The 26,273-nt window shown below is 40.0% G+C and overlaps 3 protein-coding genes across 7 annotated transcripts in view; 2 read left to right on the forward strand and 1 right to left on the reverse strand.

Annotated features, from left to right (window-relative positions):
• ano1a (anoctamin 1, calcium activated chloride channel a) overlaps positions 1-9,199 on the forward strand; it is a 56,474-nt gene extending 47,275 nt beyond the window's left edge. For all 5 annotated transcript variants that reach the window (XM_005946251.3, XM_042213751.1, XM_005946249.3 and 2 more), the window contains 6 exons: positions 285-427; positions 856-1,008; positions 2,004-2,056; positions 5,639-5,823; positions 6,004-6,109; positions 7,538-9,199. In XM_005946251.3, coding sequence (XP_005946313.1) covers positions 285-427; positions 856-1,008; positions 2,004-2,056; positions 5,639-5,823; positions 6,004-6,109; positions 7,538-7,774 — 877 coding nt within the window. In that variant the 3' untranslated portion in view covers positions 7,775-9,199. The remainder of the gene's footprint in view (positions 1-284; positions 428-855; positions 1,009-2,003; positions 2,057-5,638; positions 5,824-6,003; positions 6,110-7,537) is intronic.
• Positions 9,200-9,315: 116 nt separating this feature from the next.
• fadd (Fas (tnfrsf6)-associated via death domain) lies at positions 9,316-13,102 on the forward strand. The gene is made up of 2 exons (XM_005946246.2): positions 9,316-10,332; positions 12,349-13,102. The coding sequence occupies exons 1-2, from the start codon at positions 10,035-10,037 to the stop codon at positions 12,609-12,611; spliced, it is 561 nt and encodes a 186-aa protein (XP_005946308.1). The 5' UTR covers positions 9,316-10,034; the 3' UTR covers positions 12,612-13,102.
• Positions 13,048-20,107, reverse strand: LOC102290489 (hatching enzyme 1.2). Its single transcript, XM_005946248.3, has 9 exons — positions 19,895-20,107; positions 19,601-19,604; positions 19,326-19,403; positions 18,350-18,505; positions 16,544-16,664; positions 15,967-16,145; positions 14,962-15,043; positions 14,530-14,654; positions 13,048-13,160 (listed from the first exon to the last, which is right to left on the reverse strand). Coding segments are annotated over exons 1-9 (807 nt in total). The 5' UTR covers positions 19,955-20,107; the 3' UTR covers positions 13,048-13,158.
• Positions 20,108-26,273: the final 6,166 nt, after the last annotated feature.

Raw genomic sequence — 26,273 nt, forward strand, 5'->3', positions numbered from 1 at the left:
TTAGACATCCAAATTATCATCCCTATCAATTAAGAACTCAAGATTTTGAAGAATTTACCACTTATCGTAGTCGTAGTATTCATAATAGAGTTCCTGTATTTGTCCAAATGTGGTTAATAATCTCCCAAATTTTGGGATACATAATCCATTAAGTTAAGGAGAAATCTACAACAACGACAAAAATCAAAGATGCGCATGCATTTGCACAATAACACTTTAAAAACTGAGTGATGCTTTTACAAATCTCATTGTGTAATTTCTTAATGGATTGTTGGGATTTGCAGGAAGCTGAAAAAAATGCTCCGCAAGAGGAAGTCAGAAATGGTTTCCATTCAGGAGCCAGTGCTGCATAAACCTCTGAAACGCTATGAGAAGGACCAGCTCCTGGGTCCATTTGTTGGCCTCAATCCAGAGTACATGGAAATGAGTAAATAAGTTTCATCACTTTTGTTAATCATGTTGTTAGCAAATAAATAAATTACCTGGTTTGCACTAAATGCATTTAAAGAGTAGTGGTGGACAAAGACGAGCAGAGCAAATAAAGTTTGTTTCTGACATACCTGATTGAGATCAAACTACAGTTACAAGAAACTCAGTAATAATTTTAACATTAGGAGGCAGCCAGAATCTCGTGACTTTAAACATGGCATGCTTAAACAGAAATAGGTTTTCACAACTGTCCACTGTCAAAATTAGCTTTCTTTTCATTTTTAAAGAAATTCTGAAGGAGTTTTTTTATCATGCTTATTTATAGATGTTAAAAATAGTTTTCTGTATTAATTTTCTTTCACCCAATCGAGGATGAGTCATTGCTAAATGCTGTTCTATTTGTCTGTTTTTTCCCTTTTCCTGTAGTAATCCAGTTTGGGATGGTGACTCTGTTCGTGGCCTCCTTCCCTCTGGCGCCGCTCTTTGCTCTTCTGAATAACATAATTGAAATTCGTCTGGATGCTAAGAAGTTTGTTACCGAGCTTCGCAGGCCTATTGCAGCTAAAGCCAAAGACATTGGTTCGTTTCTTTTATCCCTGTGTGAGATTAAACCCTCTTAAAATTGCAGTAACATCTGCTGTTAAGAAATGTGTTTTACTAATGTTACAAAAATATAAACCCAGTACAAAAAATCCACACAGACTGAAAACAGCACACTAAAGTAGCACATTGCAATTGCTAATAGTGCTCGTTTGTGTATTTTTCTTTTGCAGCCTTTAGTCAGTTTAATCAATGAACTAAATTAGCACTCTGTTATTCAGACTTCAAGAAAGTATGCCCTAAGATGTCTTCAACAGCATTTCTTTCATTTGGGTGAAAAAAGAGGCGAATTTGCAGTACAGTGTCCCGACAAAATGAAACTAAATACATGTATCCTCACCCATCTGTCCTTGGAGGTGGCCCCCATCCCATGAACTTGTTTCTGTCAGTGGTTTATTCCTGTTAAAGGCAGTTTCCCTTCCCATTGTTGTGCACTCAAAGGGGATCATCTCATTGTTGAGGTTTCCTCTCTGTTATTGTAAGGTCTATAGCTTACAATATGAAAAGCCTCAAGGTGACTGTCCTCGTGGTTTGAGTCTATATGAATAAAATACATTTCAATTGATTTCAAGTTAAATTTATGTCTCATAGTTCCTAGACTCTCACACTAGGCAGAACACATAAAAATAAGGACTGCTACATATGCCATTCTAGTAGCCTGTAACTGTAAGGAAAAAGACTCTGCTTACAGCTGAATTACACTACAGCAAACTTATCATGAAGCTAACATTGTGTAGAGTTATATGTTGCAAGACTGAAATCTCTGAAAGCTGGTTTTCTTCACGTAGAGAAGTTAAGTGACTCGATTAAGTAGCTTAATCTCAGAACCCGTCTGCAGTGGCATTTCCAATATGCAGAGAACACTCAGCACCAGTGAGTTGCAGTTGTACTAAATCACCCTGTGCAAACTCTAGTCGTGTGCATGTCGGAGCTGCTGTTTTCTCATGAATAACGGCTCTTCTGTCTTTCTGCAGGGATCTGGTACAACCTCTTGAGGGGCCTCAGCAAGGTAGCGGTCATTGTCAACGTAAGTCTTATCAGCAATCTGTATGGTTATACAATGCCAATATAAAAACAATGCCAAGGCTGTCCTGGAAAACGATTTTCACTCAGTTAGGACTGTCTAGACTACACTAGTACATTGTCTTGGTAAATCTGGGCTCATGCAAAACCCCGAGGACTTTGATAGTAGTAAGTCTACTACACATTCAGTGAACACCGGCTACAACACTTTACACAGCAGACAAGGAAGGGATCAGCTTTTTATAAGTAGCTATAAATGCCACTGGCAGAATTAAACCTGCCTGGTTTGGTGAGGCCAAATTTCATTTTAATTAAAAGCACATCATATGCTTATGAATTGAGTAATGTAATGAATGAAAACCCAGTTGCAGCAATCAGAAGACTCTAATATTAATATTGAATCGCTGTCTAACTTTACCAAAACAATGTCAGCCTCTAGTTTTCTTTTGTCCCCTCCCCAGTCGGACTAGGAGTGACACGTTTAGCCACATTATAACTCTCAAAACTCAAACTCTCTTAAAGCAGTAACTTATAAGCTGGAGAGGAAATGGTGTCTCACTAATTTAGAAGATCATCATTTAGCCTGGAAAAGTATTTTCCTGCTTTATAAGAAAGCCCTCTGCAAAGCCAGAACATCTTACTATTCATCACTGATTGAAGAAAATAAGAACAACCCCAGGTTTCTCTTCAGCACTGTAGCCAGGCTGACAAAAAGTCAGAGCTCTTTTGAGCCAACCATCCCTTTAACGTTAACTAGTAATGACTTCATGAACTTCTTCACAAATAAAATTTTTATCATTAGAGAAAAAATTACCAGTAATCATCCCACAGATGTAATATTATCTACAGCTACTCTTAGTACCATTGATGTTAAGTTAGACTCTTTTTCTCCAATTGATCTTTCTGAGTTAACTTCAATAATTACTTCCTCCAAACCATCAACGTGTCTTTTAGACCCCATTCCTACAAAACTGCTCAAAGAAGTCCTGCCATTAATTAATTCTTCGATCTTAAATATGATCAACCTATCTCTAATGATCGGCTATGTACCACAGGCCTTCAAGCTGGCTGTAGTTAAACCTTTACTCAAAAAGCATCTCTAGACCCAGCAGTCTTAGCTAATTATAGGCCAATCTCCAACCTTCCTTTCATATCAAACATCCTTGAAAGAGTAGTTGTCAAACAGCTAACAGATCATCTGCAGAGGTTTATTTGAAGAGTTTCAGTCAGGTTTCAGAGCTCAGCACAGAAACAGCTTTAGTGAAGGTTACAAATGATCTTCTTATGGCCTCTGACAGTGGACTCATCTCTGTGCTTGTCCTGCTAGACCTCAGTGCAGCGTTCGATACTGTCGACCATAATATCCTATTAGAGCGATTAGAACATGCTGTAGGTATTACAGTGAAAAAAGTATTAGTCTGGTAGGATTTGTAAAGAATTTATTCGTAAATCAGGGTGGAAAATAAGTATTTGGTCAATAACAAAAATACAACTCAATACTTTGTAACATAACCTTTGTTGGCAATAACAGAGGTCAAACGTTTACTATAGGTCTTTACCAGGTTTGCACACACAGTAGCTGGTATTTTGGCCCATTCCTCCATGCAGATCTTCTCGAGAGCAGTGATGTTTTGGGGCTGTCGCCGAGCAACACGGACTTTCAACTCCCGCCACAGATTTTCTATGGGGTTGAGGTCTGGAGACTGGCTAGGCCACTCCAGGACTTTCAAATGCTTCTTACGGAGCCACTCCTTTGTTGCCCGGGCGGTGTGTTTTGGATCATTGTCATGTTGGAAGACCCAGCCTCGTTTCATCTTCAAAGTTCTCACTGATGGAAGGAGGTTTTGGCTCAAAATCTCACGATACATGGCCCCATTCATTCTGTCCTTAACACGGATCAGTCGTCCTGTCCCCTTGGCAGAAAAACAGCCCCATAGCATGATGTTTCCACCCCCATGCTTCACAGTAGGTATGGTGTTCTTGGGATGCAACTCAGTATTCTTCTTCCTCCAAACACGACGAGTTGAGTTTATACCAAAAAGTTCTACTTTGGTTTCATCTGACCACATGACATTCTCCCAATCCTCTGCTGTATCATCCATGTGCTCTCTGGCAAACTTCAGACGGGCCTGGACATGCACTGGCTTCAGCAGCGGAACACGTCTGGCACTGCGGGATTTGATTCCCTGCCGTTGTAGTGTGTTACTGATGGTGACCTTTGTTACTTTGGTCCCAGCTCTCTGCAGGTCATTCACCAGGTCCCCCCGTGTGGTTCTGGGATCTTTGCTCACCGTTCTCATGATCATTTTGACCCCACGGGATGAGATCTTGCGTGGAGCCCCAGATCGAGGGAGATTATCAGTGGTCTTGTATGTCTTCCATTTTCTGATGATTGCTCCCACAGTTGATTTTTTCACACCAAGCTGCTTGCCTATTGTAGATTCACTCTTCCCAGTCTGGTGCAGGTCTACAATACTTTTCCTGGTGTCCTTCGAAAGCTCTTTGGTCTTGGCCATGGCGGAGTTTGGAGTCTGACTGTTTGAGGCTGTGGACAGGTGTCTTTTATACAGATGATGAGTTCAAACAGGTGCCATTCATACAGGTAACGAGTGGGGGACAGAAAAGCTTCTTACAGAAGACGTTACAGGTCTGTGAGAGCCAGAGATTTTCCTTGTTTGAGGTGACCAAATACTTATTTTCCACCCTGATTACGAATAAATTCTTTACAAATCCTACCATGTGGAATTCATGGATTTTTTTTTCACATTCTGTCTCTCACAGTTGAAGTGTACCTCTGGTGCAAATTACTGACCTCTGTCATCATTTTAGTGGGGGAACTTGCACAATCGGTGGCTGACTAAATACTTTTTTGCCCCACTGTATTTCATGACTGTTCTGCAGTTTTGTCCTCTGAGATTAACGAATGTTAGCATGCCAGAGTACTGACAGGACTAAAATCAGAGCATATTTCTCCATTATCTATGACCTTTGCTACCATATGGCATCCCTATTAGAGCCTCCAGATCAATTTCATCCTACTTGTTGTTCCTAGAGTATTTAAAAGTAGAATGGGAGGCAGAGCCTTCAGTTTTCAGGCCCCTCTTCTGTGGAACCAGCTTCCAGTTTGGATTCAGGAGACAGACACTATCTCTACTTTCAAGATTAGGCTTCAAACTTTCCTTTTTGCTAAAGCATATAGTTAGGGCTGGACCAGGTGACCCTGAATCCTCCTTTAGTTACTCTGCAGTGGGTCTAGGCTGCTGAGAGATTCCCATGATGCACTGGGTGTTTCTTCTACAGTCACCTTTCTCACTCACTCTGTGTTTATACACCTTTCTGCTCTCAGTTATTAGTTATTATTCATCTCTGGCTCTCTTCCACAGCATGTCTTTGTCTTGTCTTCCTCCCCTCACCCCGACCGGTCATGGCTCCTCCTGCCTGAGCTTGTTTTTTTTTTTGTTGTTAAAAGAAAGTTCTCACGTCCCACTGTCACCAAAATGTTTTCTTATAAGGGTTCATATGATTGTTGTTGTTGTTTTGAGTTGGTGCTATATAAAGAAATTGAATTGAACTTTTTGTCTTCCAGGCCTTTGTCATCGCTTTCACCTCTGACTTCATCCCTCGGCTTGTCTACCAATACATGTACAGTCCTGACGGCACCTTGCATGGCTTTGTCAACCACACTCTGTCATACTTCAATGTCACTGACTTCGATCCAGGCACAGAACCTCTGCAGCCAATGCACCTGGGCTACAAGGTATCAGTATGCAGGTAAGCTTTTGCTTTCCTAGGGTCTGGAAACTGAGGCTGCTGAAGTCATCAGACGATATTCATATAATGAAGACTCAATATATCCAAACATATTCAAATTTCTCATTTATCTATTATAAAAGCACAACAACAGTTTGAATAAACTTTATGTAAAAAAGCTTTTGTGTTTTTTACTGCTAGATACAAGGACTACAGAGATCCTCCCTGGTCCAGTACGAAATATGAACTTTCCAAGGAATTCTGGGCCATTCTAGCAGCTCGCCTCGCCTTCGTTATTGTTTTTCAGGTTCGGAACAATGCACAGATAAGATCGCACAAAGCAAACAAACCATTTATGATTTAGTTTATTTCATGAAATAAGTCGTTGATAGAAATCGTCTGAACATAGCCTGTGACATCTCATTTGAAGGTACTCATTTTCCTAACCTGCTGTTTCACAGCCTTAAGTGCAGAGTACTCTTCAGTCATAAAACATTAGTATAAAAACAGGAAGTCGAGTTCTACAGTTGACTTATTGAGGTAGCTGTAATTCAGGAGTTAGAGCATATTATCTGCTAATCAGAAGGTCAATCCCTGGCTGCTCCAGTCTGCATGCCAAGACATGGCATCAGACAAGTTCCTCTCCAACGTGTCCATCAGTCTGAAATGTGTGAATGTTAGATAGAAAGCCATTAAGCATAGAAAAGGGTGTATGCAAACCTATATGAGTAAGTGTGAATGGGGGAATGAGACATGTTGTATAAAGCACGTTGAGTCCTCAGTAGTGTAGAAAAGCACTATATCAGGTCTTATTAGGTGATGAACCTGCTTCCAGGTCCGAACCACTCTGCATTTATTACGGTGTTTTTAACCTGTTTTCATGGATGCCTGCATGTTAAACTTCATAGTTACACCTGGTAGAGCAGCGACACTGATCATTTTATTAAAGATGAAAGAATTTACAGTTTTTAACTCAGTGATGCTGCAGTAGTCGTTTGATTTTGGGACCTGAAGCGAATATTTGGACCTGGAAACGTCTGATGACGTCAGACTTAAAGGACTGGATAAGAACCAGTCCATTTATTCCTTTAACCTCCTAAAACCCGAACTCTTCCACGGCAGCATTTTTAATTTCTCTTTGATATTTGGGCTGATTGGGGCCCGATGAATGTAAAAAGAAAGAATTACCTGATTTTTGTTGTTTTTTACCTGATTTTTGTTTCTAAGAAAAATGAGAGCCACGTATGAGGATATTCATTTAAATTTTGATAGAACAGTAGCAGCATAATGTCCTCGTAGGTGGACATCAGGCCCCTGTAGAGCAAAATTAAGTATTTTGGTCTAAATAACCCAAAATGTGATGTCCACATATGTGGACACAGGTCCTAGGAGGTTCAAACTAATGTTGAGTCTACACAGAGCCATATGAATTATTATGTTCCTGCCATTTTCAGCGATCTTCTCTGAACTTGTTGAACTTGTGCTTCTGTAGATTTGAGATTTCTGTAGAGCTCCTCTCATATGCTGTCTTCCTCCTCTATCTAAAAGGAGGTAAATGATATAACTATTAGTCGATTTAGCACTCTTTGCTACTTCTGTTGCAGCTGACTTGGATTAATGGTTTATTTATTGCACATTTTTATTCTTAATGTAAGAGAAGAAGAAGAAAGGTTCAATCACTAATGAGAATTGTTTTATAATGATCTGTGTTCTCTGTTGACTCTGCCCTTTGCAGAATGTGGTGATGCTTATGAGTGACTTTGTGGACTGGCTTATCCCAGACATTCCTAAGGACATCAGCCTCCAGATCCACAAGGAGAAGATCCTAATGGTGGAGCTCTTTATGAAAGAGGAGCAGGGGAAAAGGTTTGCAGCAAGAGACAACCAAGACAACTGCACAGTTCCTCTGTCAGCTAATCAGAGGCCACCACAGCCACGCTCACGCCCTGTTTCACAGGCAAACTGCTCCTAACCTGTTGGTTGGTGGGAAAAGAATCACAAATGGCAATAAGCAAAACAAATTCTTACTGAGCTGTTAGAGCGGTCTGGTTAAGGTACAAGCTAACTGTGTAAAGTCCACATTAACAGTCAGTTTTGTAATATCAGTAAAGGTTTTGCTGCACTTGCATGTGACATTTTCCATCTTAGACCACTAACCATAAATCCTCAACTTATTTTACCAACTTCTTCTTTATTGGATGTAAACAAGGAAAGACAAAGCCATTCAGCCTTCAGCCTCTCTCTTTAACCCATTCTCTACTCAGCAAATGGAACCTGTCGGCTTTACAGAGCCCAGAAGAAGTGATTCAAACTCTAAAACAATTTACAGCATTTCAGGTGCCATTTTATTTATTTGAAGATTTTGCCAAAGAAAAACATTTTCCACTACAGCCGCTCACACTTTGCAATTCAAGCTATTATTTTGCATAGCTAGCTATCAACTATGAGTAAGTCAATGTCTTGGTGCATTTTCTTAATTACTAGTGTAGAGTTTGTGTGCTAATAAGGGAAATGAAATATAGTAGTAAGTGTTTGCGGTGTGCGTGTTATTGTGTTTTTAAAATGTGGAGTGTCAACGAGACAAGAACTTTGCATTTTTTTAAGTTGTTGATGTCTCTGAAAAGTAGGACCAGTGTATCACATAAAGTCACCACAGGAACAGGTTCGAACCCGGTCAAAGCGTTACGAAGTTGTCTGCCTTAAATCACTCAACTCCTCAACAGATTTCCAGCATGAGATGATCATCTTTCTGTCGACAATGATCATTCACCATTTTTCATATATTTGTATTTAAAAACATTACCTTGCAACAATTTTTAAAGCTGCAATTCCAGCTTTTTAAGCACAAAGCATGAATAACGTTGTCTTTTATATTTATTCAATGAATTAGTTTCATGAATCCGTAGGTGACCAGGGATCTACTAACTTTAGCAACTTTCTAAAAATGTATTATTGTTGTCCCAATTTGAATTCATAGTTTTTTAAACAAGAAACTATAACTATTCTTATCACTAACGGTGTAACTTCTTTCTGAGCTGTGACAAAAACTGCACATTTTAATTTACCAAATAATTTTCCCATTAGTAATCTCTGGCTTAGTTGGTTAGTAGTCATAGTCATTAATAGAGCACATGTACGGGGTAGTAGTGCCTTTGTTAGCTTCATTTCTTTCCATCACAGCCTTTTATAACTTTGTAAAACCTGATGTCGTACATGAACACCCTCTTTGGATTGCCCTGATGAGATCATATTCTCCTGTTTTCAACACTAATGAAACAACAAATGTAACATCCTAGTATTTAAACTAATGTGTGTCAGTGCACATTCATGGCTGTCTTTGATAACTTGTCTGTTTATTATTTATATTTACTGCAAAATAAAGGGTGAATGTCCTCAAGTTGTTTTATGCGTTGAGTAATTTCACATCTTTTGCACAGAGTCAGGGTAGATTTGGAGTTTGTATTATTTGCTCAAGTTGTGACTGCACGAGTCAGCAGAGGCAGTTTGTGTTAGATAATAGTTTTATTTGTTTTTAGTGAGGTTTTTGAGTTGATATTAACTGATGTGCATCACTAATAAAGCTATGTTTAATACCTTTATGATATATATATATAAATAATTTGTGTGTGTGTGTGTATAACAGACGACTGAATTGTATCTGTAGGTACTTTGTTACTATAGCAGCCTTTTACAAAACAGTTTGTTCCAACTTCTTTAGTTAAACCCATGAATAATGACTAACTACTAGTATATTATTTTATTTTCCAACTTAAAATTCTGTTTACATGCTACACTGTGTGCGCTTACTTTACATATGGGTGAAGTAGCTAAGTTATGCTTTTTGGGGTCAATCTTGGGAGCACTGTCTGCCACAGCACAACGTTACCATCGCATTATTAAATAATAATTGTAACAACACGTGATTCTATCACAACTGTTTACTTCAAAGAAAAGTCTTTGGCGGTCTGAGCCGCTGGGATCAGCGGACCAGCTCCCGTGCGCCCTCGGATCTAGCATAACCGTAACACCGCTCAGCAGACGGGCATGCTTACGGCAAACCTCCCCCATCCCCGCAAACACACTCCTCGGTGTTGTACGTGTGCCGTGTTTCCATTGGTTATTGGTAAGCGGAAGTTTAACAACAGACACGCCGGATAGACGTAACTCACCGAAATGAAAGTGAAAGTCAGCCGCCCAGAGGCTGTCCTGTGTTTGTGCTCGATCCTGTCGACATGAGCGCCTTACAGTTTAACAGCGTTTTGTTGGAGATCTCTAACGCCATGTCTGCTGATCAGCTGAATGAAATGAAGTTCCTGGTTCTACAAGAGATCGGGAAAAGAAATCTGGAAAAGATCGGCAGCGGCCGGGAACTCTTTCAGCTTTTCAGGGAAAGAGGCAAACTGTCAGAAGATAACACGGCCTTTCTTTCAAAGCTTCTCAGAGAAATTAAGCGACAAGATCTCTCGGACAAGATAGACAACTTCAGTATTCAGCCTGAAGCTGACGATGGCCTGAGTGAGGAGGAGAAAGGTACGACATGAACGTGTTCGTGTGAGCACAGTCACAGTGTGGGGAGACAAGAGCAACGATAACAACAGTAATAATAATGCACGTCTGCAGAGTATCGTGCTCCAAAGTATGGACGCTGATTTATACAGAAAACGAGTGACTTTCACTTTAGACACCAGCATGTTTGATTGTATCAACCGCAGACTCGAGAAACACGGCTGGAGCCTTCCTCATTCAGCGCCAAACATTCAAATATTCTTTTTAGGCAATAAAACATGTCGTCTCACAAGCTTCATTTGAGTTTTATACAAAGAGTGCCGAAGGATGCACTGGGTTCCTGTGACTGGGCAGAGCTAGCCATTTATTCTGTCTGAGCTTCCACCCATGCTTAACACAGCTGACCACATCTGTGAAGTCGTCTGGTCATTGGAGGGTAAAGGATGCTGTCACAGTGCAGTATGAAAGCTGCTTTGTTTAGCAGTCACACACTTACTCCTGCCACCAATTGCAAAGAGAAAAAAGAGAAAATGAAAAGTTCTCAATCCTGAAATCTTTCGACCAAAAATGTATTCAGAAGCCTGAGACACTGTTTTTGTGTCGTTCAGTATAAAATCACCCAAATGCCACAATAGTTTCCAGCTGACCTCAAAATCAAGAAATTGTTGTAATGTACAGTAACTTTAGCTTTTTGACGTATTTAACTACGTTTATGGTGTAATTAATCTTTATTTTTTAATTAAGACGTGCCAAAATCTTGTGTTCTTATTAGTAAAAAAGGCCCTGGATGTACCAGGACAATGTTTATCACAAGACTCTGCAGACTAAGTGCACCTCACGATCCAGGGACTTGTGGAACCGTGTTCAGCAGCAATAACGTGAACTAATGGTTTTCTGTTTGACTTTCAGTGTTTCACATAATTGTAGAGGAAGTCTTCCCCACTCTTCTTAACAAAGGTTGTGGAGGCATTAATTTACTCTTAGCTGTCCTAACGTCACACCACAGTGTTAGTTAGTTAGGTCGAGGTCTGGACTTTGACTTTTTCAGTGTTTTTCTAACTACACTGACTTGTAACATTTTTCAGGCCTGTAGAGTGGGTTATGGTGTCTGTGATTTTGGGCTAGGACACACATAAATGATCAAAAAAGTTTTGGTTTTACAGCGTTTGTCACATCTGCTGATATTCAATTAATCACATTTGATGAGCAGCACCTGTCTCTTAATTTTTATGAAATTGGTAAGGATGCACTTGTGCTAAAGACGTTTATGACACTACTACCCCAGGTTGTAGAGAGAAAGAAAACCCTACCTCACGACCCTCTAAGCGAAAGCATGTAACGACAGTGGGAAGGAAAAAATCTGGAGCAGAACCAGGCTCAGGGAGGGGCGGGGCCATCTGCCATGAACAGTTGGGGGTGAGTGGAGAGAGAAGAGAGCCCAGACACACAGCTTAAAAGATGCTCATGGGAGAGAGCCAGAGTTTTAACCCTCTCAGGCCCAATTAAGTTTTTTGTTGCTAATGCACAACCAAGTCCTGCAGTGGTACTTCTGAGTAAAGCAACTCATAAAATATGTCTGTGGGGTGATCAGGTTGTTAGTTCTTAACGGTTGCAAATCTGCAACGTCTGCCTGGAGAGGGTTAAAAACCTGCTGGGGGGAGTTTGTCCTTCCCACTGTCGTCACGTGCTTTCTCTTAGAGGGTTGTGAGGTAGGGTTTTATCTCTACATACAACAAGCCAGATTTGCACTGTTGTATGTATAGCCATAAATACATCAAGAATGTATTGTATTGTCTGCAGACTTATGCCGTCTGCAACAGTCATTGACTAGATAAGTGGAATTATAAGTAGGTCTTTACGCAGGGAGTTTTAGATAGGCTTGTTTCTAGTTGTCCCTGTTTGGGGCCACGTTTCATTGTTTCCTGGTAGGGTGTTTAGATGGCTGCCCTGGTTTCCAGAAAGTATCTTAAAGTTGAATCTTTACCCATATCAGAAAAATGTTCTATATTTAACCTGTTAATATGTTTTTCTCCTTTGCAGAAAAACTGAATATTGCCACAGAGGTAATTGCCGAAAATCTTGGAAAGAGTTGGCGAAAACTAGGCCGCAAATTAGGTTTGAGTGAAACCAAGCTGGAGTCCATCTCTAACAGGCGTCCAACAGATCTCGAGGAGACGGCAGTGGAGCTGCTCAAGGAGTGGAGGAAGAGTCAAGGAGCTGAAGCCCAAACAAAGATGCTGATAGATGCTTTGAGAGCTTGCCAGTTGAATATGACTGCTGATAAAGTAGAGGAAAGACTCTAGCAACCTAGAATACACTCTTAAATTGAAAATTGTTGCTCAAGGAAATGGCAAACAAAAAGGTTAAAAGTCATGAAAGTAATTTGAGTGATTGATTGTATCTCTGTGTCCTGTTATCGTTATTATTAGTTTGCTGTTTGGGTCTCCTGCTTTGTGAAAGCAATGTTGCTCTCAGTCTTTCAAGGTGACAAAATTGCTCGTGATATTTGTTAATATGGCTCATATATAAAAGTGTTCAACTGTATTGAGGTACAGGATCTTCTCATCAAGCCTTCCAAAATTATGAAAGATATTTTTTATGTCACACTATTCATCCAAGATTTTGCTCTTGATTCAGAATTTAGACGAAAAGGGAAATAATTAGGAAAAGAAGCTGATTTTGGAAAGTAAAAGGAGATTTGTGTTGTTGTTCTTTTTATTCTTTGTCAACAGACAGCTTTGTATTTCAATGCCTTTGCTTGTCTAACCCAAAATATACCCCGAATCCAACTCTTTTCCCTTGTAGGCTTTGATGTCATCAAGGTGGCAGGTCCTCTGCCCAAGGTGCAGTTTCTGCAGACAAAAATGAATCTCATTAAGGGAACCTTTCTGTAAGAACCAAAATGGGACTGACAGATGATAACTGTGAGACAGTGGGAAGGAAATATTGCCTTTAGCAGGAGGAAGGCTCGGGGACTTACCTGTTGGGAGTGAGGGGAAAGAGAAAAGCAGAAGCACACAAAATAAAAGGCATGAGAGCCAGCGTTTAAAAGGAACGAATAATAATTCAATAGAGAGTGAAATGAGAAAGAAGAAACAACGCCCTAACTATATGCTTCAGCAAAAAAGAAAGTTTTAAGCCTAGTCTAAAGAAACCAGAGGGTGTCTGTCTCCCAAATCCAACCTGGGAGCCGTTTCCACAGAGGAGTGGCTCTGCCTCCCATTCTACTTTTAAATATCCTAGGAACCAAAAGTAAGTCTTTTCTCACTCTTTTCTGATTACAGTACTATGAAGTCTTTAAGATAGGATGGGCCCCGATTATGCAAGTAGCATTTTAAATCGAATCTGCAAAGGAATGTTTGTAAAGTTAGAGATGTTGCACAAAATTAAGCAGAAGCGTCCAACTTTTCAGCTTTTCAGGGAGTTTTTAGGAAATCCTGATAATAATGAATTACAGTCGTCCAGTCTAGAAGTAATAAATGCAGGAACTAGTTTTTCAGATTCACTCTGCAGATGTTTTTTTTATTTTAGAGATATTGCACAAATGGAAAGCAGTCCTACATATCTGTTTAATTTACACATCCTGGTCGAATATGATCTCACAGTGTTACTGTTGACGCCATCTAACGCAAATATCTGGTCAGACAGGATATTTCTTTGTGACTGTAGTTTAACAATGCCAGGATAATTAATAATAATAACTAAATGGTGTGTCTCATATTGTGTGGGATAGAAACAATTTCATGCTTAAAAACAACGAACCTTTGATTGGATGGTTCACCCTGATCTCCTTTCTGTGTGGCTCTCTGTGTAGCTACAGATGGTGCTAGCATATGAACATGAACTGATGCTAGTTTGGGTCACTTGCAGAAATCTGCATTTTCCTCTTTTGAGGATTTTCGGGACAAACCTGCTGCAGGGCAGTTCAAAAAATCCATGCATGAGACTTATTTTCATTTTACATGATATCTACCTGACTTGGTCTGCTAAAGCTTTTTTTAATTTCACTTTAATGTTGGGATATATTTCTTACACAGAATGAAGACCCAGGTTCATCCCCAAAAACTAGAGCTGAAAGTGTAAGAGGAAGGGATTTCCATGCAAGAAAGGAGCTTTAAAGACCTCCAGACTTTGTCTTTTCAGACACAGTTTGTCATTTTAAAGTTAGCTGACTTTGCAGTACAGTATCACTTTGTGTGTTTGTTGTTGCAGTATACTTACAGCACTGGTAGAGTCTGTTCAACCTATCGATATCATTTTTGCTCATCTGAGTGGCCCCGCCCAACATTACATTGCTATTAGGAATGGGCACCATAGTGGGTTGGTTGTTCTTGGAGAAGGCGTACCTGAAAACAAGTTAAGTTCATTTTTCTGGTGATTTAGCTCCTCAGTACATCATGTTCTAATCTTTGAAAGCATATTTGCACTGGTTTTACTCAACACTCTTGTATAGGACGGTATGCACAGACAAGTTATGATTGTGCACAGGCTCTGCTCTGCTAGCAGTATGCTGCAGGGACAGTTGATGGTTTCTTCATGTGAAAATAATAGGAACACCCAAATTCCTAACTTGATACATAGTTTACTTGGACTTATGTGTAAAAAAAAGTATAAAAGTAACATATGTAAATAAAAGTATGAATTTATTCTTACCTCTCATATTGCATGACAGAGTTGTAGTCATAAGGAGTTCCCTGGTTTAGAGTATCAATCTTATAGAAATTGTACACCATGTCTGTGAGAATAAGGAGATGTGTGTGCATGACGTGTGGGAACTCAAATATCTAACAAATGCACATTTTTATATTATGTATGATCATTTTAATAAAGCAGCCATTGAACCTCATCCCATTTAGGGTTGTTGTGATGAACTAATTTTAAGCTAAAAACTAAAATTATGTCTTAAAAAGTAAATCAAATCAATAAAAAATGAACTCCACTAACAATAAAAAATAACTAAAGATTTAAAGTAATAAAACATGGTTGAAAGGGCTGCACCCACTCTGGAGATAACTAAGAGGCTCTAAGCGGTAAATTGATCAGTAACTATATAGCACTTGTCTGATTTAACTAAATGCTCAAAGTGCCTTTTACTATGAGCCTCATTAGCCCATTTATGGTGGGCTACAGCCACGGTGGGGTGGATGTAGCTCAGGTGGCAGAGCAGGTCAGCCACTAATCAGAAGGTCGGTGGTTCCGTCCTTGGGCAAGACGCTTCACCCGTTGCCTACTGGTGGTGGTCAGAGGGCTCGGTGGCGCCAATGTCCGGCAGCCTCGCCCTTGTCAGTGCGCCCCAGGGTGGCTGTGGCTACAATGTAGCTGCCATCACCAGTGTGTGGATGTGTGTGTGAATGGGTGGATGACTGGATGTAGTGTGAAGCGCTTTGGGGTCCTTAGGGACGAGTAAAGCGCTATACAAATGCAGGCCATTTACACACACATTCATAAACAGCTTTATTCTAAAGTTGTATTCATCTTTGTTGACAGATTATGCTGTCATCTTTAGTTTTTTTTGTTAATTTTATTTACTGAACTTTAGCTCAGTGCAATAAAACCTTAATCTCAACCTTAATTAGACTATTTCTTTCTCTAGAACTGCTTTATGCTTTGAACTACTTTAACACAAAATCCAAATTAGCACAGAAAATGGTGACTGACCATCGAGGATGTTTTCCCAGTACACCCTGATGTAGTTGTCCCTGTCAGAGCGGGTCTGTTCGTGATTGAAGCCTAGGGCATGGAGTAATTCATGCTGGACAGTGCTGTGGTAAAGACAGCCCTGACGGCTTAGAGACACAGTTTGACCACCACCCTGGCGACCCACATAGGAGTAGCAGCTGTTAAAACAGAAAAGTCCAGCAATATTTAGAAATCACAAAAGCCTTTTGTATATCTGTAAGGCAAGTGCTGCTTTACACACCTCATAGGACAACAATAATGTATTTGAACATATGATGAATTATGTTGAATCCTTATTGTTTAAACTGGCCAGTAGTCACTCATTGGCTACTTAAAATATTAGTGGTCCCTAAAACATTTGTAATCACTTCCTTTGTAATACAGTGATTAAAGAATGGGTTTTCTTTCATTATAAACTAATGAAAGGAGGAGTTGTGATACTTTAAAATTAAAATAGAAAACTTACAATCTCTAGGTAAAATTTTAATCCTACTAACTGCATGTGGCTCACCGAAGGTGGTAAGAATAAAAAAAATGGTCAGACTCGGAGCTTTACCCATTTCTAGACTCGATGCTCAGCCACTCATGATCGCCATCCTGGTAGGGTCTGAAACGAATGCAGGAAACTGAAGAGAAGGACTCTAGTCCACGAGTGATGATGGCAATCTCACGGGAAGCTGGTAAAACATGGAATTATGTAATAAACAAAAAAATGTGAAATAACTAAAAACATGTAGATTCTTCAAAACAGCCACCCTTTGCTTTGATTACTGCTTTGCACACTCTTGGCATTCTCTCGATGAGAGAGGTTGTTAGATTTGTATTGTTGATTGTCATTTATGCTTAGAAATATTTACTCATATATGCTTAGAAGTATATAATCATTGGTGGATTGAAAGAATGTCTCATCCTAAAGAGGTCTGTATTAACTCTGTGTAGCTGTAGAAGGGAGTGCATACATTCCTCAGAGTGTCCTTGGTATAAACCACATACTCCCTAGGAGAGTTTATCAGAGGTAGTCACATAAAATGATTTCCCAACAGTCTTGAAAGAGTTCCCAGAGATGCTGAGCACTTGTTGACCCTTTTGCCTTCACTTTGTGGTCCTCATCCCCAAACATCTCCATTGGGTTTAGCTCAGGTGACTGTGGAAGCCCGGCCATCTGACGCAGCACTCCATCACTCTCCTTCTTGGTCAAATAGCCCTCACACAGCCTGGAAGTGTGTTTGGGGTCATTGTCCTGTTGAAAAATAAATGATGGTCTAACTAAATGCAAACCAGATGGGATGGCATGTTGCTGCAGGGTGCTGTGGTAGCCATGCTGGTTCCCAACAGTGTCACCAGCAAAGTACCCCCACACCATCACACCACCTCATCCATGCTTCACGGTGGGAACCATGCATGTAGAGACCATCTGTTGACCCAAACAAATCTCTTCTGCTTGTTGCTTTTCCTTAGTCGTGCTTTCTTAGCAGCTATTTGACCATAATGGCCTGATTCGTGCCGTCTCCTTTGAACAGCTGATTAACTCTAACTAGAGGTGCTGTTAACTTGTGATTTCTGAGGCTGATGACTCTTGGTCTTCCTTTCCTGGGGTGGTCCTCGTGTGAGCCAGTTTCATCGTACCATTTGATGGTTTTTGCTACTGCACTTGGGGACACATTCAATCTTTTAGCAATTTTCCAGACTGACTGACCTTAGTTCTTAAAGTAATGATGGACTGTGGTTTCTCTTTACTTAGCTGATTGGTTCTTGCCATAATATGAACTCTAGCAGTTTAGCACAACACATCTGATGGTCCCAACCCCATTAAGAAGGCAAGAACTTCCACAAATGAACCCTGACAGGCTCACCTGTGAAGGGAAAACCAATTCAGGTGACTACATCATGACGCTTACTGAGAGAAGGCCAAGGGTTTGCAGCGCTGTCAACAAAGCAAAGGGTGGCTACTTTCAACAATCTAAGATATAATAAATATTTAGAGTTATTTATCAACTTTTTCTTTGCTACATAATTTCGTATATCTTGCTTCTTATATTTGATGTCTTCAGTATGTATGTACAATGTAGAATGTAGTAAAAATGAAGAAAAAAATGTTAAATGAGAAGGTGTGTCCAACCTTTTAACTGGTGCATATGTCAGGTTATTGATTCAGGAAAGTGCTTGTGGTATATTCATGTATTAATTCTTAAAATGAAGGTTAGTTGGTATCAAAGGGCAGAGTCTGAAAGTCATTAGATTTAATACAAATAGAAATGTTATAATAACAAGTCAGTGTAAAGATGAATTGTTGTCCACCAGGCATAAACACTGTACATAACTTGGTACTGGCCTGTTCCATGATTAAGAAAACAATACTTACAGTAGTGATTGGCAATGTAGTATGGGACATAGACTTTCCCATCAGTCCACTTTCCCCACATACAGCCTCTGGAGGTGCAGGGGTCAGCATTTCTGTCAGCTTCAGACTTGATAGCAACGTCACCTCCGATTAATGTCGGCTCATCAATGTCAGGTGCTGTAAGAAAAACAGAGTCAGCTCCTTGTCTTCAACATGCAGAATAGCAGTGGTTTATTATAGGTGGCACTGCCGTCATCAGTCATGCAATTCATACATCAGTCATAACAACTGATGAAAGTTCATATTAGCAGAACTAGGCCACCTCTCATGACAAATGACAAAGACCAGATTCAAATGCAAATGTTTAGAAAAACCGATAAAATGCATTTTTACTGGAAAAATCACAACATTGTACGTGGCCCCAGTCTAGTGCGTAATTAAAATAGCCAGTCCAGAGCCATTTTGCTTGTCTATTATTAGCACTTGTGATCTGGATCATGTGTAGACCTGAAGCTGCTAAAAAAAGCTTCTTCCTTTAAAAGTCATGTAACATAAAAAGTACAAACTTTGTCAGTGTTGTTTCCCAGAATAGCTACACATTTTGCATGGAAAGTTTAGTGGCTGTAATTTGCTTTGTATGAGGAAAGATTATGCACTCGGTGGCATAGCTGAGTTAGATTTGGATCTAGTTCTCCGTTGTTATTGGTTCAGTTTTTGTTTGTATGAAAATGAGCTGTAGCTGGATGCGCCTTAAATTTCTTGTTCAGGAGTATGTCTTCCTGTGCCTATTATGATGACAACATAAGTTATAGCTATATATAGTACACAGTTTAATATTTGCTTGACCGATAATTCAGTGTGGAGTGAATTACCAGTTAAACAGGAAAAGACTATCAAACTACATTAAATCCACGTTGCTAACATCCCCACTTCTGTACCACCAATGCTGCTGCAACAAATATGTGCAAGTAAGTTCTAAAACAGGTAACCAACTTACTGTAGTTTCTATTGGCTCTCTCCAGCAGCTGACCTACAGAGAGCTCTCTGGGTATGTCCTCGTCAGTGCTACGAATCTCTGCATAAGATAATATATTCACAGTAGACATGATCATTTTGAACACCAGCTTTTACTTCAAATGGACTGACTGTTGCTTAACTTTCTTTTAATTGATATCCAATAGCACAAAAGGTAGAATTTTAAAACCTGTAATAAATCTTCCCTTACTGGTCACTTTTGAATTATATCATAAAAAGCAATTATTTGTTTCTTACCTTCCTGTACTCAGCCACAGCAACATTACAAAGAACAGACAAAAGAGACATTAGTGTGTAACTGTAACTGAAAAGCAAAGGGACAACAGAAAATTAAAACAACTGAAATATGCATTTCATAATGAAATAAACACGACTAACAAAACTCTCATTATAAAACTGATACAACTCTTTGTACCAATTGTTTCTTTAATAGCATTTTTTATTTCAAATGTAATGCTTTTTTGCATCAGGGGGAATTTGGCCTACACACAATTTAATTTAACACGCATGGTTGTCTCTGGAAGTTTCTACCTGAGCCCAGGAAGAGGATAGCAGCAGCAGAGTGACAAGACACCAACAGAAAACCAACATGGCTGCAAAAGATTTGTGATATAGACCACATTATTGTATGTTATCAAGCAGCATAGCTCATGCACATTAAAGTACTTAAAATGCAAAATTTCAAGGAAATCAGAAAATTTGCATGTGAACGATGGAGTTTGCGGTGATGACAGAAGACCTGTCTTACCTGAAACGCTGATGAGTGAGCGTCTTTCTGTCAAGTTTTATACTGTTCCCTGGCTCGCCAAAGATAACAGGGTGTGTCGAAAGGTGCAAACACAAGAGAAAGTGTTATCACTGCAGATGGAAAACTGTGAGTCATTGCAGCTGGTGTGAAACTTTGCATCTGTCACAGGTTTAGTGTACACGCGTGTCATAAGCGCATGAAGTATTCAGATACATATATATACATCATACACACACACATATATATATGTATGTAGTGTTTTTCGTTTTATGTCATAATGTAAGTTACTGTACTAACTAGAAAAAAAGAACATTTGAGAAAACATTGTGGAGCATGCTAATATTCCTAAAGATACATTTTCTTCAAAAGTCTAATAACCCACAGTCTGCATTTACAGGGGTGGCTGTAGCTCAGGTGGCAGAGCAGGTCAGCCACTAATCAGAAGGTCGGTGGTGCCGTCCTTGGGCAAGATACTAACCCCGTGTTTGCCTACTGGTGGTGGTCAGAGGGCCCGGTGGCGCCAGTGTCCGACAGCCTCGCCTCCGTCAGTGCGCCCCAGGGTGGCTGTGGCTACAATGTAGCTGCCATCACCAGTGTGTGAATGACTGAATGTAGTGTGAAGCGCCTTGGGGTCCTTAGGGACTAGCAAAGCACTATACAAATGCAGGCCATTTATTAATGTTAATATTAAGGACCTCAATTAACAATATTCATTGAACCTGACAGGCTTTAATAAATCCTTATAGCATTTTCTCAACTTCTGATGTCTGCAGAATTTTTTAATTCTAGCCCATTCCTCGTGCCAAAAGCTGTCAGCTCAGTTTGTATTCTGTGCTGTGACTGTTTGTATAAAACAGCTGAATGTGAGTCAATTCAGGAAAATAAATTTAAAAAACAAGCAGAAAAGTTGGAATGTTGAACTTACAGGTGAAAAACATGGTTTTCCAAGGATGCCATCACCACCCCTACAAACCTGCACAAAATACTTCCAGTGCTTTTGACCGTTTATGACGAAAATGCTGCAAAGAAATACTATTTTCTCAGCTTACATGCATGTAATACCGTTGAAGGTACTACAGACACAAGTATTTCCACATAGAAATCACTCATAATTCAACTTTGTATTTATTTATCTTTTTGTGGTACAGAGAGCAGATTTCTCCCATATTAGCTTCTCTTCATCGGCTTCCTGTTGAATACAGATTTGAATTTAAAATGTTTCTCACTACTTACAAGTTTTTTGAATAATCAGACCAAATCTTATCTTGCGATTCCTGGACTATTTAAAAGTAGAATGGGAGGCAGAGCCTTCATCATTCAGGCCCCTCTTCTGTGGAAGAGAAGAGGGGCAGCTTCCAGGTTGGATTCAGGGGACAGAATAGCCTCTCTTCTTTTCCAACATTAATCTTAAATCTTTCCTGTAGTCAGGGCTGGATCAGGTGACCCTGAATCCTCCCTTAGTTATGCTGCAATAGGTCTAGACTGATGAGGGATTCCCGTGATGCATTGAGTGTTTTTTCTTCTCTCACACCTTTCTCACTCATTATGTGTTAATATACCTCTCTGTATATTAACAGTGCCACCGTGCTGCCCCACGGTGGCACGGTGGTTAGCACTGTTGCCGCACAGCAAGAAGGTCCTGAGTTCAATTCCACCATCAGGCCGGGGTCTTTCTGTGTGGAGTTTGCATGTTCTCCCCGTGTTTGCGTGGGTTCTCTCCGGGTACTCCGGCTTCCTCCCACCGTCCAAAGACATGCAGCTTGTGGGGATAGGTTAATTGGATAATCCAAATTGCCACTAGGTGTGAATGGTTGTCTGTCCCTGTGTGTTAGCCCTGCGACAGACTGGCGACCTGTCCAGGGTGTACCCCGCCTTTTGCCCTATGACAGCTGGGATAGGCTCCAGCGCCCCCCGCGACCCTGAAAAGGATAAGCGGAAGCGAATGGATGGATGGACATCCTTGTATTTAATTATTAGTTGTTATTAATCATCCACATTAATTATCCACAGTTTGTCTTTTGTCCTGTTTTCTTCCCCTCATCCCCAACCATCCGCAGATGGCCTGTCCTCCCTAAGCCTGATTGTGCTGAAGGTTTCTTCCTATTTAACTGGAGTTTTTTCTTTCCACTGTCACCCAAGTGCCTGCTAACAGGGGGTCGTCTGACTGTTGGGTAGGGCTGCCACGATTTGTCGACTAGTCACGATTACGTCGACTATCAAAATCGTCGACGACTGATTTAATAGTCGACGTGTCGTTTGAAGCTTTGTAAGATCGCAAAAGACGCAGGAATAAGTAGCAGGATTTAAGAGTGTAATAACGGACTGAAACAGAAGATGGCAGCACTGCATGTACAAGGATGCCAGCTGCCGTTAAACCCCGAAGAAGAAGAAGCAGCTGTGTCCCAGAATTCATAGCGCGGCCCAGCTTAGTTTCCAACAATGGCGGCAGCTAGTTAGTTTTAATATTACTCTTATTATTCTTTCTGGGTCACAAAATAAACGTTTAACATATTTTCAGGCGAGAATGTAGCTGTGTAAACCTCAAATATCTGCTCAGTTTATCAGGACACCCATATTTTCAAAAGCGCTCCGACGTTTTCGGAGACGTCTGTTACCCACTAGCTCGATAGCTAGCCGGGGGCTAGGTCACTAGAGCCGTGAGAACACCGGACTCCCGGCAAATCGTTTTCAAACCCACCGCCGTCTTTCGCTACTCAGGTTAAACATGATATATGAGTCACTTAGATAACTTAAAATGTTATTGTTTGGCTTTTTTTTAGTATTTTATTTGTTCCTGAGTAAATCGGTTTGGCTGAGATTAAAGTTATAGTTTTTACACAGCTGAATAAACGTCAAGCAGACAGCTGATTATCAGAAGTGTGAGATGCTGGAGAATTTACTCCGGTGTCCTGTTATATTTTAGATAGCAAGGAGTTTATTAAACTTCACCGAAACAATCTGCAAATTTCATTAAAATTGAATAAACTATCATCTTGTCTTTATTTTTAGTTAGCACCTTAAAAGCTTAAAGCTGTAAGCTAATGATAGTTATATCAGAGCAGATGCTGCTGGTGCAATAAGCTGTAGTTTTACGTCCAATGGATGATGATTAGTCGACTAATCGCATAAATAATCGGTGACTAGTCGACTATTAAAATAATCGTTTGTGGCAGCCCTACTGTTGGGGTTTATCTGTATTATTATAGGATCTTTACTGTTACAATATAAAGCACCTTCAGGCAACTGTTGTTACATTAAAACATTTATAAAATTGAATTTAATTGGTTTGTAAATGTTTGGACCACTTTTAGTAAACAGTACTTTATAGCTTGACGCAGCATGGTACCCAACTGCATTAGACAGGTAGCACAATTTAGTGATGACTCTAAATTCTTTGCTGGTATTAATGAGTGTTTTCGCTTTATTCTCTGTGTTGTTAATGTGATGGCCTGTCCACTCCACCTCTTCTCCATCCTATGACAGATGCTATCATAGTGGTGTCACTGCACAGGAAGAATGTTCTGGATTGATCTCTCCCAGTAGGCTAGGGTTTACGTGTGGAGTTTGCATGTTTTCAACATACCTGTGCAGGTCCTCGACCTTCCTCAAAAGATGTGCTCATAGGGTAAAATGTTGCCTATAGTATAAATCCATTTTCATCTATTATTATTGTCAAGCACATGTATTTAGGTGTTTTTGGGATATTTTTGACTATTCTTCTACAGCATGGTTAGACCTAAAAGTAATACAGGCAGATAATTCACTGACATTTCTAAAAAGCAAAAGTAAGAATCACCCTGCATATAAATGTGTTGAGACGTCGCTGGAGTTTGATCATCTGTTAGTCTGTCTGAGAAAAAAAACATCCGCTGTTCTTATCAGCGTGAGATATTCAACATATTGCTGTCAATACAGCCTGACCTTGTCACAGTGAACAAGGCCAGGCATCATATTGACAGCAGTATGTTAACGCAGCAGATTCTATAGTGGGAAATGCCAATTCCATCCACAATCATATCTAATACAATTTTTCAGCAAATTAATTAGCACAAAGAAAGCCTGTCCTCACTGTACCTGAGAAATGTTCAGGTTGAAAATCTTTACTCACACTGTGTAATTTGTTAAGACATAAAACAAATGATCAAGCTGCATTTATTAGTTCCAGGCTCGACTACTGTAATTCAAAAGCTGCAGCAAGAGTACTGACAGGGCTGGAGATGAGTGAGACGACACAAGAAGAAGGCACATAGTTTCAGTGTACCTGGGGAACATCACAGTTCAGCTCAGCCCAGTTTTTTAGTGGCATCCTCCCAATTTAAATATGATTGTTATTTGCAATGGAAATTACACATATTACACATTTTGAAGTAACAAAAAATAGAATTTTAAGTATTTTAAGCACTTTTTTTCATATGATGTGTTTCATCGTGCCTAATAAGAACACAAGCACCAACAGTTACTACACGACTGAAACTCAAACTGAAAAACGAGCAAAAGATTCATTTTCAAATCTACTGAAAGCTCTCCAAGTGAGAGCTACTGCAGGACAGGACAGAATAGAAAAAGAAAGTTCACTTTGCTTGAAATCCAAGTTCATCTTGCTTTTACCAGCCAGCTGTCCCACATGGTGACACAGCTAGCTAAGTATGTGGACAATGTCAGTTTTGCAATTTCCTCCAGTATTAACTGTATTACATTGACTCTTTAGGAACTGTATGGATAATATCATAAGTCCAGGGCAAGAAAAAACATAATTCCAGCAAATCATTTCATTGCATTTAAATTTACTTGTGCACAAAATCAACAACGCCCACATGCAGAACTCAGCAGCCACACGCGTTACTTTAATGTTGAAGAAATATTTAAATCAGAGGATTCTTTGGCAGGTCCTGAAGTATTGTTGTCCCATTAATCTGTGCACAGTATCACATAGCTTCTATGATTTAAACAAGTCATCATACTAAGAAGCACGCATCATTATGCTGTGTAAATAACTGTATTACGCACCATAGCTGCTGCGTGCTATATGTGCTTCATGCTTTGTGGTGATTGTGACTTTCTGATTTCTTAGCTGAAGTCATGCCTAAATATGGTCACGTCTTTATTGTTGGAGATCCATGAGTGTTGTCCTGATAAACAAAGAGATTCTTTTAATCTTACACAGTGGGTGGCTGGACGGACCTACACAAGTATGTGGACATACATTGGACCTTGTTTCAGCCTATGGCCTGCCTCTTTCTAACTTGACAACTTGATGATTTTAGATGCAATGTCTACAGATCTGTGTTCTTTGACATTGTATTGTCCATGAGGTGCATTAAGAACCATGCTCCTGCATGGCATTGTCACAGCCACTGCAGCGCAGTTTTCAGTTCTGTTACATCAGACTTAGATAAACTCTGCCTCAGAGGCGCTCAGCTGCTGGTTCCAGACAACTCGGCTGGATTTCTATGACTCATTGTACCTTGGTATCATTGTCACATCTTCAGCTCGTGGCTGCCACACGGCTTTAAACTGCTACAAGGAGAAGGGAGCATATTACTCCCGCTTTATCCTCACTCACTGGCCGCCTGTCACTCCGGTCCTGGACTTGAAGACCACAGGGTACACCACATCTGCCGCCTGTTGTCAATGATCAATTTCTTTTCAAGTTCTTTTCATCTTTGTTTGATAAGTTTAATATTTGTTTATTAAAAATCTTAATTGAGTTCATAAAGAGACTAGCAAGAACAATAGTAAAGAGCTGTTTCTGCTCTTACTTAGATCTGTGGTTATTAGTAAGGTTATTGTTCAATGTCTTAATGAACAGTGAACAAAAGCTCTGATCAAATGCGGATGAGGTACTGGCTGTTATGTTATTTTCTTTTCAGTGATCCCGCCCCCCAACAAATACAATTAGCGATACAAATACCGGCTGCTTTGCACATCTCTAATGTAAGCATTAATCGGTGCTACACATCAGTCTTGAGGTTTTGACTTTTTGAAAAGTTTGCCGGTGTAACTACAGCTGTTATTTCTAATGTGCTGCAGTGGATGTATTGATTTATCACTAAGCGTCACTTTAATACTGAAAAACTTCTTAAAAAACGTTTGGCGTCCAGTCATGTATGTGCAGTTACATGTGTTTGCTGCAGATTGAGCAACTTTGGCAGTATTTTGGCC

The sequence above is a fragment of the Haplochromis burtoni genome, unplaced genomic scaffold (assembly GCF_018398535.1).
Source record: "Haplochromis burtoni strain Fernald_Lab_line unplaced genomic scaffold, NCSU_Asbu1 Contig_477, whole genome shotgun sequence".
Taxonomy (NCBI): domain Eukaryota; kingdom Metazoa; phylum Chordata; class Actinopteri; order Cichliformes; family Cichlidae; genus Haplochromis; species Haplochromis burtoni.